Here is a 13,201-nt window from a genome sequence, read left to right as displayed (position 1 = left end):
TCCGGGATTTGGGGAGAGGCTAGCCTGCTGCTTCAGTTTTACGGACTGTTTCCCCTTTCCTCCCTTGTCATCCTCCTGAGCTGAGTTGGGCTTGGAATTCCGAATCTTGATTGCCAGTTTTAGGCAAGTGTCAGACGAGGCAACTGATTTTTTAATGCTCACATCTGATGTGCCATTGCACTGTGATCTTACTGACTTAAAGGTAAAAACATGACCTGGGCCGAAGCAAGCAAATTTCAGGGCTTTTATTTCAGGTTCATTGTTTCCCTTGTATTTTATCAGTTAGAATAAACAGTCAAAACATGTTAAGAAAAAAAAAATCAAGTCATCCATCAGAAAAGAAATTTGTTGGTTTTTCAATGTGATTAAGTATTATAGGAATATTAACAAAAATGACAAAAATCAATACTTGTACCTTGTATACAACACACAATTTTGTAACTTTGTCAGTTTCTCCCTTCACATGTTAGTTATTCCTTTCAATCCATACAATCAGTATATAGAGTAACTAAGTATATGATTCAGGATATATTTCTTTATAATGGCTTGAAGATTTGTGGTGTTCGGTTTTCAATTAGGTATCTACGAAGATCTCATCTGTGCTAACCACTTCATTAGAAACAAATATTCAAAGTAATACTATGATGGAGATTTCAAACTATTTCACAGGCAAAACAAAGTTTATATGTTAAAAAAGGAATCTAGTTCATCGAATTGGAATGTTGTGGCCTTCTAATCCAGCTGACGTACTCTTCAGTCAGCAGCAAATCGAAGCCCTATGTTATCAATGTTCGCTCAGGTCACTCTAAGTATATATGCTGTGTTACATTAAATAACCTTATTTAGGTCACTGCTTTAAACATTTTGTAGACTCAAGTACTTCTTAAAGTTTTCAGTTATTGATTTTCAAATCTTCTTTGTACGTATAAGCCTCTCAGAAGGCCAAGCATAATGGCGGTTCTGCCTAGCCGGTCTTTCTCTTTGATAACCACGTACCGTTACTCTACCAGCCTGTCAATAAGCATTTAATGAGCACCTGCTGTGGGGCTGAGGCCTCTACTGAGGTCTAGCAGCGAACACAAGATTAGGGTTGCCTGGAGAAGCTTACAACCAAGTTCGTGATTTTCAGGAGAAGCCAGCATGGTTTCCTTAATTTCCTTGTTTATCAACAACAACAGCAACAATAAAGATGTGTTTTTGGGGGGTGGCATTGTCTTAAGCTGATAGAAAAAAATAGCCCCCAGTAACTAATAAAAAAAATAATGACATGGTTTATATGGAATCCTGTCCGACTGTCTCAGAGGTTTGCATATCCATAGATCAGATTTACAACACAAAGCACTAGACCTGTTTCTTTAATTATTCGTACATTAAGTTAAGACGTGTTCTAATCTTTCATGTATTAAGAGTAAAATGTCAGGACATTTTTGTGGTTTCCTCTAACTAGTAAAACAGGAGGGAGGTTCTTCGCGAGGATTTCCAACCAAGCCATGTACAACCAATCTGATATAAATCCTTTTCTTGCCACTGGAAGGCTCCTGACAGCATGGAAGAAAAATTTTAAAAGTGACAATTACTACAGGCAGTAACATCACTAGTCATCTGAACTATTTCATAACCAGTGGCCTGAAACTTTGGTAACCCTCCTCCCACACGTGAAAGCACTCAAATTATTTCGAATATAGGTATTCAACTGATGTATTTCTCAGATAAGACAAATTATCTGTAAGCCAGAAAAATAGGCTTAGGCATTGTAGAGTAAACCAAACATAACTATAAATTTCACTCCTCTTTAAATAGAAAATTTGATCAATCTCTCTCCTCCTTTTCCGATGGAAACGATTTTCCCAATAGTTTAAAGCTCTTATATTTGGCAGAAACCTCAGAAAACAGCTAGGTGAAACCTCTTTCCCAATTCGGGAGACGGTTCTAGGTCTCAGGTGGCAGACCTGTGCAGACCTTGAAGACATATTACTCTTCATACATAGGAATCATGTCACGAGGCATCAGTGTGAAATAGCTGTTTTTCATGTTTAGCTGTCAATCGTTACGTAAACTTTCCTACTTCCAACAGGTACACCTCTAACATTTGTAGGGTGAAGGGCAAGAGTGGAAATGGAAGAATCCCCTCCCTTTTTCTCCTACCTTGGCCTCTTTCGACACAGCGGGGAGCCCGCTGAACTTGCTGTCGGCTGGCTCTCTACCCCAGGAGCACCACGCTGGGAAGGAGCCCATGAGCCTCAGTGGCTCACTTGAGGCTTGTTAGGCAGGGGATTCCCGGGGCATGCTCTGAAGGGGGAGCCGAGATTCTATGGGTGGGGTGCACCAGACACAAAGTCCAAGTGGCAGGGTCCCAGGTGGCATTTATTTTCCTTCACTGTCTAAAATCCCACATGTTCCAATTTTTTAAACTTTCCACCTGAATAGTCAAGACTTTTTAAGTCGATTAGCCCATTTACCTAAGATTCCTCTGTAACATTCTTAAATGACTGCAGTGATACTCACAGGACGATGAGATTAGCGGCTCTCGAGTGCTCCTGTAAGAGTTCGTTTAGGCGAACTTGGCGGTAACTCTGTGGACAACATTCAGATTTTGTTGAGGGCAGTTCTACCAGAATTACAGATGAGAATCTGTCTCCTTACCTCAAGTTATGGAGAAGTAGAAAAACCTCACTTAAAAAACAATTACAATTATTTCCTTCAGGTCTGGAAACTAATTTTTAAAAACTCACGAGAAATTCTAGAAATATAAAGAATAAGACCAGGTGCTTGTTGTGCTAGATTATTAAATTCTAAGGGAAAAAACAAGCGAGCAGGAAACACGGATAATAGTAAAGGGAAGGTGAGAACGGTCAGATCTGGGAACAGGTTTGAGGTGGAAGAAGTAATCTGGATAGCAATTTGATATCCTAAGAACATAAATTAAATCCTAGTCTACGTTGTTTAGGTTCTTCGAATATTTTATCAGCACAAGGGACTGGTTTCAACTAAAAAGTCATCCAAGACTCACCTGGAAAAATAACTACATCAACAATTTTGCAGTGATGACAATAATACTTACTGTGTTTCATTGGTTCGGAAACCAAGGCTTAGATGTATGATTTGCTCAATTATGTGAACAATCTTTGTTAAAAAAAATGAGAGAGAGGAAAACCAAAAAGCAGACTCTTTATAGAGAATAAACTGAGGGTTGCTGGAGGGAGGTGGGTGGGTGGGCATGGGCAAAGTGTGTGATGGGCTCTAAGGAGGGCACTTGTGAGGAGCACCGGGAGTTGTATGGAAGTGATGAATCACTAAATTCTACACCTGAAACTGATAACATACTGTGTGTTAAGTAACTGGAATTTAAATTAAAATGTGAAATTAGGGGCACCTGCGTGGCTCCGCTGATATAACGACTCTTGATTTGGGCTCAGCTCAAGATCTCAGAGCCGTGAGATCGAGCCCCACACTGGGCTCTGTGCTGAGCATGGAGCCTGCTTAAGATTCGCTCTCTCCCTCTGCCCTTCTGCCAGCTCTCTCTCTCCCTCTCTTAAAAAAAAAAAAATGTCTTCCCAACCTCCCCAGTAAACCAACAAGCAAGCAAACAAACAAAGAACTGGGCAGTTTATTATACACAGTTCATAAATCTTAGCTCAGTATTTTCTTCACTAAATTTGAAAGGCTTTAGTATCTCTTGTTCTAAATTGTTTCAAGTTCAGCTCCTAATGTTTGTTTATTTATTATATCCCTCCTACAACTTGTGCCTGATCCAACTTTCATAATCATTGTTCCAATTACATATTTTCCCAGATCACTTTGTTAGTTTTCATAACCTCATCAGGTTAAAATTCTTTGTTACTGTGTTGAATTGTGAGTCAATTACCTTTATCTACTTTGCACATATATTGACTTAAATTATTTTAGACCCATGGATCTGTCTCCTGTTCTATAAAATTAAATTTGAAAGGAGACTTCACAATATATATCAATAATCTGGGGTTTTTTAAAAATCTTTTAAAAAAAGAATTGATTTCATATTAAGAAATGAAAACCAGTTTCTAAATTCTCCGAACCAGTAATATGATTGAAAAGCATTTGAAAAATGCAGAAACCCTAGATCCTGAATAATGAAATTCTATAACGGTTACATTACTCCTTGATCTTTGAATCAACTACTGTTTTCTTTTTCAGCTAGTTAGACAGTAAAGTAAAAATTAAGGAAGACAAGCCCTTACCTTTTCCTTGACTGCTTCCAGCTCTGCATCTGTAATTTTCCACGGGGTTTCTCTCTTTAATTTCTCAGCAGTTGTTAAATCTTTGCAGCTTTCATGGAGACGATATGGTTCAATCATCTCTTCAAAGACTTTCCAGCTGAAATTGGAATTATAAAGGAGGGCTCACAGTGGGAAACTAGCTCATTATTTCAGAGATACTCCAGGTACGACTGGCTCTCTGGCTGCAGAATCAGAGCTGAATGTCATGCAAATCTTTTAAGAATTATCTTTGCAGGGGACTTACTGTGAGTAAAGCCATGGATATAGTATTGCCTCCCTACGCAAGGAAAGGCCTTAACATGTTGAAGCCTTGTTAGCCTGCTGTGTATTAGATCGTCAATATAAACGCACCAACACACAGGTAGTAATTATTCTGCAGATACATTTTCGACACGATATAGTCAAAGGCACCATTGTAATGGAGACACTTTAGCCCATAAATAAGTTTCCACGCGCTTAAATGAGTTTCCATCTGCTTGTTGGACAGACAGGAGACATTCACGAATTAATGTGGAAGATGAACTAGGTTGCTTGGGACGGGAGTTGGCTAGGCCTGCCCTCTCCTTTAGTCCACATGGCCCACCCCGTGCTGGCGGGGGCCATCGGTGGGCTGCTAGAAGAATAGCAAATTCAATGGTTATAGAGCAATTTGGATGTTTGCTGCAAAAAAAGCAGCCTTCGTCCTTCTGATGACTACTGTTGCTGCCTGAGATTTTTAAATGACTATTTTTCAGGTGCGTGTTAGAGGAAAGAACAAAAATCAATAATATCTTAATGTCTACAAATCTGAGGCCATTTTAGAGCAATTAAGAAGAAGGCATTGAGTAGAAAACTAGCGGCAGGATCTCACAGCTGTGGAACATTTTAAAAAGTACTAGAAAATCTCCTTCTTGTCTTTCATAAGAACCTCAAAGATTTTTTTTGAACAGTAGTACAGAACAAAGCTTATAGTTTATGAAAACAGTTGTCTTCAGTGTGCGACTAGAAGACGATGCCAGATATAAACAATGTCTTTTGGTTTTGTATAATGTGGCTTACTTATAACTCGGTAACTTTGGAGTGAGGAGTAACTGGAATCTAAGGAATTAAAATATGATGGCACATGTTCAATGATCTCATCGGTTGCCCTGATTCAGGATTTGCAGATCAAAGTGCAGATATCATAAAGGAGCCTACCAGTGCCTTTGTTAAGGAATTGAAGAGATACTTAAAGTAGTAGATTTCTGACACTTTGATTTATTTAGAATGCTGGACAGCAACGGGGAACCACTGATATGCCCTATTATTCTTTCAACTATATAATACTTTCATTTGCTACTCCTTCCAACAGGGCCAAGCCTTCAGAGACCTTTGGCAGTAATCTGTGCAATGGAAAGGTGCCAGACTAGGAGAGCCTTGGTTCTTGTGCTGGCTCTTCCATTGTCCTCCTGGACCTGGATAACCTTGCCTATAAAAGGAGGTAATGGCTGCTCAGAACTGGCCTGAAGATTGGTGTGATGGTTCGATGATGATTTGGGTGACAGTGCTCTGAAAGTGTAGAGTGCCCTGTAAAACCAAGGCGTTGATTTTACTGAACAACCGCGGGACTGAGGTTAGCTATTGAGAGGCTCTCTGTTTAAGCTCTACATATACTTATTTTTAAAAAAAGATTTTATTTATTAATTTGACAGAGAGAGACAGCCAGTGAGAGAGGGAACACAGCAGGGGGAGTGGGAGAGGAAGAAGCAGGCTCGTAGCGGAGAAGCCTGATGTGGGGCTCGATCCCAGAACACTGGGATCACGCCCTGAGCCGAAGGCAGACGCTTAAGGACTGAGCCACCCAGGCGCCCCTACATATACTTATTTTGATCGGGATAAAAGTTTTCTTTGCATCTCAGCCCAGGTGCTTATTAGAAAGACCAGTTCAAAAATAGTTCCCTAAGAAACGGAAATAGAGTGGAGTTTGTTCGTTGTCTCCCCAGCATCCACTGTAGTTTGGGTGGGAGTGACTCCATTCCCAGCATCAGCTAATCAGCACAATTCTATTCCATCTGCCAGAGTGTTTGGCCAGGGTAGCCACACAGCCCAGGCAAGCTTGACCAAGAGGCACCTAGCATTCCACTGACCAAGTAAGTGGCTCAGTGGCTTAGGTTGGCACAAACTGGAGCCCATGACCTGGCTTCAATGACTACAGAAGAGACAAACTTTCTCTCCCACTGAACATAAATGAGCAAGTATGTAGTCCTGGTTGCTGTCATATTGTTTTTATGACCTAAATCGACCTTGATTGAAGATTTCATAATGGAAGGTAGAGTAGAGGTAATAGGAAAGAATTAGTCCTTGATTATATATAAAATTAACCTTCTACATCAAGCTTTGCGTGAAAGCCAGAACATAATTGGATTTTTCAGTTATGTTTGCCAGTAATTTTATTATTTAAGTCATTGTAAGTTTTCTTTTCCTTGCACTGAAACACGCTAAGTGACATAATAGGTTATAATGGGAATGTATTTGCCTATTTATTTTCCCTCAACTCTTACTGTTCTTTGTCTATGCTCATCTTTGACTTCATCTTAAGGTTCATCCCTGAACAGGCCATTTTTCATTTTCCTAGCTAGGTGATGCAAAGGTGGCTCAAGATTTCTATCCTGATTCTCATTAAATCTTATTTTTCATATAAATGTTTTTTAATTGACTCTAGAATAGGCCAAGTTGACTCTAGAATAGGCCAAATAGACCATGATAATAAATATAAATGACAATTGATTCAATTTAAAAATTAACTTATACCCGCCCTGCCTTCCCCATCCTTGTTCTTCATGATAACAAAGTTTAAAAATTTTATAATTGTGGGGCGCCTGGGTGGCACAGCGGTTAAGCGTCTGCCTTCGGCTCAGGGCATGATCCCAGCGTTCTGGGATCGAGCCCCACATCAGGCTCTTCCGCTATGAGCCTGCTTCTTCCTCTCCCACTCCCCCTGCTTGTGTTCCCTCTCTCACTGGCTGTCTCTATCTCTGTTGAATGAATAAATAAATAAAATCTTTAAAAAAAAAATTTTTATAATTGTAAAAAATTTTTTCCCTAAGTTCCTGTAAGATTTCCTTTCTCAAATTAATGTATTAGTTGTTTTGTGACCACTCCAGTATCTTTTTTTTTTTTTTAAGATTTTATTTATTTATTTGAGAGAGAGATTGCAAGGAGAAAGGGCTGAGGGGGAGGGAGAGGGACAAGCAGACTCTGTGCTGAGCACAGAGCCCTGCACAGGGCTGGATCACATGACCCTGAGATTATGACCTGAGCCAAAATCAAGAGTTGGCTGCTTAATGGACTGGACCACCCCGGTGTCCCACCACTCTAGTGTCTTTAAGTTATCCAGTTAATTACTTCTACTTTCTCTTTAATTTCTGTATAAAGATTGTTGTCTTTTTGGCCTATGACTCTTAATTCAGTATATTCAATAAAAAATGAAATTTAACCACAAGAGATTTTCAGTTTCTCCAGGCTCAATTATTTTCTCATTAGCTTTGCTTTTGCACTCCCTTTCACCCTTGCCCAGCCGTATTTATGATGTGTCTATGGTAAAATATCTCCATCAACACTTACTGATGTTTTATGAGTAGTTGAAAGATTTATTAGAGGCAATTTAGGTACATTTAACATTAGCCTCCAACATGGAAATAGTTGACAAACTATTTTTGACATTTTGTGTCACCTGATGACCAAGAAAAAACAACGATGAGGAGATAATTGTTAATGGCAGGTAGGGGCTGCCTGGCCAAGAAGAGCTGAAATTGAACTGGTGCTCTAAGCATTGGACCCTGGGACGGGGCTTGCATCAGCCCAGAGGAAGAGTCTTCTTTCTCTAATTCAACGCAGAGGAATTGCCTTTTAAAAATCATCACAAAGGCCTCAACAAAGTAGGTTAGAGGGAATATACCTCAACATAATAAAGGCCATATATGAAGAATCTACAGCTCATCATACTCAATGGTGAAAAACTGATAACTTCCCCCTAAGATCAGGCACAACACAAGGATGTCCACTCCTACCACTTTTATTCAACACAGCACTGAAAGTCCTAGCCATAGCAATCAGACAAGAAAAAGAAACAAAAGTCATTCAAATTGGTAAGGAAGAAGTAAACTTTCAGTACTTGCAGCTGACATGATACCACATATCAAATACCCTAAAAATTCCATCCAAAACTACTAGAACCGATAAATGAATTCAGTAAGGTCACAGGATTCAAAAATCAATGTGCAGAAATCCATTGCATTTCTATACACTAATTGGGAAGCGACAGAAAGGGAAATTAAGAAAGCAATCCCTTTTACAATTGCACCAAAAATAATAAAATATCTGGGAATAAACTTAATCGAGGAGGTGAAACACGTGTACTGAAAAGTATAAAACATTAATGAAAGAAATTGAAGATGACACAAACAAATGGAAAGATATTTCATGCTCATAAATCGGAAGAACAAATATTGTTAAAATGTCTATACTACTTAGAGCAATCTACATATTTAATGCAATCCCTGTGAAAATACCAACAGCATTTTTCACAATACTCAAAAAACTAATCCTAAAATTTGTATAGAACCACGAAAACCCCAAATAGCCAAAACAATCTGGAAAAAGAAAAACAAAGCTAGAGATATCACAAGTCTAGATTTCAAGTTAAACTGCAAAGCTGTAGTAATCAAAACAGTATGGTACTGGCACAAAAATAGATCAATGGAACGGGATAGAAAGCCCAGAAATAAACCCATGATTATCTAGTCAATTAATCTGTAACAAAGGGGGCAAGAATATGCAATGGGAAAAAGACAGTCTCTTCAACAAATGGTGTTGGGAAAACTGGGCAACTACATGCAAAAGAATAAAGCTGGACCACTTTCTTAGATCATACACAAAAAATAAACTCAAAATAGATTAAAGATGTCAAGGTGAGATCTGAAACCATAAAAATCCTAGAAGAGAACACAGGCAGTAATTTCTCTGACATCGGCCATAGCAACACTTTTTTAAATACGTCTCTTAAGGCAGGGGACGTAAAAGCAAAAATCAACTATTGATACCACATCAAAATAAAAAGCTTGTGCACAGTGAAGGAAATAATCAACAAAACCACCTACTGAAGGGAAGAAGATATTTGCAAATGACATATCTGATAAAGGGTTAGTATCAAAAAATAAAGAACTTACACAACTCAACACCCCAAAAACAAATTATCCAATTAAAAAATGTGCAGAAGACATGAACAGACATTTCTCCAAAGAAGACATACAGATGGACACATGAAAAGATGCTCAACATCGGTCGTCATCAGGGAAATGCAAATCAAAACCACAATGAGATATCACCTCACGCCCTTCGGAATGGCTAAAATCAACAACACAAGAAACAGCAAGTGTGATGAGGATATGGAGAAAAAGGACCATTGTGAACTGTTGGTGGGAATGCAAACTGGTGCCGCTACCCTGGAAAATAATACGGGGTGGGTTCCTCAAAAAATTTAAGCTAAAACTACCCTATGATCTAGTAATTGCACTACTGGGTATTTACCCAAAGCATACAAAAACACTAACTCAAAAGTATACATGCATCCCTATGTTTATTGCAGCATTATTTACAATAGCCAAATTATCGAAGTAGCAGCCCAAGTGTCCATTGACTGATGAATGGATAAAGATGATGTGGGGTGTGTGTGTGTGTGTGTATATATATATATATACACACACACACAATATACAATATATTATACAATATATTATATTTAGAATATATATTGTATTACATATATAATATATACAATCTATTACTCAGCCATAAAAAAGAATGAAATCTTGTCACTTGCAGCAACAGGGACGGAGCTAGAGAGTGTAATGCTATGTGAAATAAAACAGAGAAAGACAAATACCATACGATTTCACTCCTATGTGGAATTTAAGAAACAAAACAAATGGACAAAGGAAAAAGAGAGAGAAATAAACTAAGAAATCGATTCTTAACTATAGAGAAAAGCCTGATGGTTATCAGAGGGGAGGGGGGTGGGGGGATGGGTGAAATAGGTGAAGGGGATTAAGAGCACACTTAGCACAATGAGCACTGAGTAATGCATAGAATTGTTGAATCACTATACTGGACACCTGAAACTAATATCACACGGTTAACTAGAGTGGAATTAAAATAAAAACACTTAATAAAAAAATTATCACAAAGGTACCAGATGTGCTACCAATGGCCATCTGTGAGATTTACTGAGTGATCATTCTCTGTTTTAAAATAGGGTTGCCAGGGCGCCTGGGTGGCACGGCGGTTGAGTGTCTGCCTTCGGCTCAGGGCGTGATCCTGGCGTTATGGGATCGAGCCCCACATCAGGATCCTCCACTGTGAGCCTGCTTCTTCCTCTCCCACTCCCCCTGCTTGTGTTCCCTCTCTCGCTGGCTGTCTCTATCTCTGTCGAATGAATAAATAAATAAAATCTTTAAAAAAATAAATAAAATAAAATAGGGTTGCCTTTATATATTCGGTCATCATTGCCGACACCAGACGCGTGACTCTCTTACAAAGCAATATGGTATCAGTGACAGTGGAGAGCCGAAGGCAGGAGAATGGCACTTCCAGCACCTCTCTTCTTGGTGCTATTTTGTCTTCACACCAGGGTACGTTAGCCGCAAAGATTCTTTTATTCCAGTAAAAATGGATTTTGTTTTTTGGCATCTTCCTCAAGACCTTGAACTATCAAAAAAAAAAAATCCCCCAAATTGTGAGATCTAATCATTTTTTTCCTGAGAAAGGGAAATAGATCTCTTCATTGCAGGATGATGAGGATATGTAAGAAACAGCCAATTAAAATAGTGTCTAAAAGCCAAGTTAGATACCAGGACAAAAGCAAAAATGCCTGGTCCTTCGTTTTTTACTCCTCTCCATAATGTTGGCTGCCTGAAAAGAGAAAAACATGGCCCAAAGTTCAGGGTTAGTCAAAGAAATTGTGTCTAGCCTATGATGGGCACTCAGACAATGGAGAGGCACTAGTGGAAGAGGTATGTCCTATCCTTGGTGATAGGACAGATAGGACAGGAATGCAGGGGGGAACCGTGGCATCTGGGCAGAGACTAGCATGAAAGAAAGGGAAAGAAACTTGTGTAGAGAAAGCCAGGTCGATCCATAAAGAGGCAAAGGATATAGGAACAAATGAATCAGCAAGCACACACAGTCCTTAGCTGCTGTTAAGACAAACAACAGCAAGAAGAATTCGGCTACGAGATGTAGATGACTAATTTGTGCCCAGCACTGAGCCAGGGCTCCTAGAAAATCTGAAGTCAGTAGGGACGCCATGACTACCCTCCAGACAACAGTAAATGGCCCTGCGCTTGCAGAGCTCTGGCAGGCTCCGGCCTCTTACGAGGGGGCACATGCTAGGAAATCATTGTACCTGCTGTGTTATGAAATAGAAGGCCTTTCCGCCAATTAGAGACATAAGAGGAGCCTGTTTGATCGCATCACTGCAAATGCCAAAGAGGCAATGAGTTAGGAATTAAAATTCTTCAAATGAAATGTGGAAGGCTACCAGAGATTACTACACGACCACCCAGCTCATAGCAGAATGTTAATTACTTTTACCGAGGAGTATTATAAACTCATCTTAATTTCCTTTTAAAGTACTTAAAACTGTAGAAATATAGGAATGTAAGGCATTAGTGGTTTATACGATGTGAAGAAATATTGCATAGTAATAACCCAGGTGAACTCTGTCGATCACAGCTTTCTTATCACAATGAGGATGTTTTGTAAAGTCGTTTTGACTGACGTGTAGCCTTGGAGGAATCATGCATACACTCAAATGACATGAAGTTCAAGGTCGCTGTGTGGTCAATAAGATTGCATCTTTTTTTTTTTTTTTAAAGATTTTATTTATTTATTCGACAGAGTCAGAGACAGCCAGTGAGAGAGGGAACACAAGCAGGGGGAGTGGGAGAGGAAGAAGCAGGCTCACAGCGGAGGAGCCTGATGTGGGGCTCGATCCCAGAACGCCGGGATCACGCCCTGAGCCGAAGGCAGACGCTTAACCGCTGTGCCACCCAGGCGCCCCAATAAGATTGCATCTTAAATCTGGATGATCTTCTGTTAGGTATTAAGCTCATACAGGATAGCACTGAATCAAAAGAAGGGAAGAACAAGGAGATTTGAGTGTGGAATTGGAAGCTCTCAGGAGCTGCAGGAGGAAGCAGAAATGACGGCGAAGAGAAGTGAGACCAGGTCCGGCAGTCCAGGGAGAGCAGAAGCCACACTGAGATCCTTGTGCCCCTGTGTCTCTCAACCTCGAAGGCCCCACTCCACACCAACTCACGTGTATTAAATCGCATCCAGGTGCGACAGTAAATATGATTTTGGACTGTCAACAATTGCAAAATCTTATAATTGGTAAGTTATCACTCTAAGAAGTAAAGTTAATATCGGCTATAATTTCCAGACCATCTTCTTGCACCTCTGGGAATTCCTGTGAGGATCTAACCTACAAGCTGTTTTCCAATATCATGGACTTGACAAATTTAACAATTAACGAGGATTAAAATGATGTGTGATTTGAAGACATTCAAACAATTATTTCAATTTCGGCATTTAAAAAATTTTGGAGCCAATACATTTCCTTGCCAGGCTTCAGATAGTTTTATCTGAATTTATACCCCCCCCCGCCCCAAATTCCATAGCTCTAAGTGTTGGGTCTTTAGTGCCTAAAAGTGAAAATGGCCATGGAGGGTCGGTTCTGTCATTGTGCCAGGAAGACTCACTCTGTTTCTAGCTTCCCTATCACAGCTCCCCATCCACAGGACGCACCACCAGTGACTTTAAAAAATAAAAAATTTTTAAGATTTATTTATTTATTTTAGAGGGAGGGGACGGGCCGAGAGAGAGAAGGAGACAAAGAAAAATGTCAAGTAGACTCCCCGCTGAACAAG

General features: G+C 39.7%; 1 protein-coding gene across 5 annotated transcripts in view; it reads right to left on the bottom strand.

The window, feature by feature from the left end:
• Window positions 1-230: 230 nt before the first annotated feature.
• The window catches only part of SLC12A1 (solute carrier family 12 member 1), an 85,945-nt gene continuing 72,974 nt past the window's right edge, over window positions 231-13,201 (bottom strand). For all 5 annotated transcript variants that reach the window (XM_045812146.2, XM_087859111.1, XM_045812144.2 and 2 more), the window contains 3 exons: window positions 4,218-4,353; window positions 2,506-2,573; window positions 231-1,538 (listed from right to left, as the gene is read on the bottom strand). In XM_045812146.2, coding sequence (XP_045668102.2) covers window positions 1,403-1,538; window positions 2,506-2,573; window positions 4,218-4,353 — 340 coding nt within the window. In that variant the 3' untranslated portion in view covers window positions 231-1,402. The remainder of the gene's footprint in view (window positions 1,539-2,505; window positions 2,574-4,217; window positions 4,354-13,201) is intronic.

Source organism: Ursus americanus, chromosome 36 (genome assembly GCF_024610735.1).
Source record: "Ursus americanus isolate L20-20 chromosome 36, mUrsAme1.1.p, whole genome shotgun sequence".
Classification (NCBI taxonomy): domain Eukaryota; kingdom Metazoa; phylum Chordata; class Mammalia; order Carnivora; family Ursidae; genus Ursus; species Ursus americanus.
Note: the sequence above shows the minus strand (reverse complement) of the source record. Positions and strands in the feature narration are given on the sequence as shown.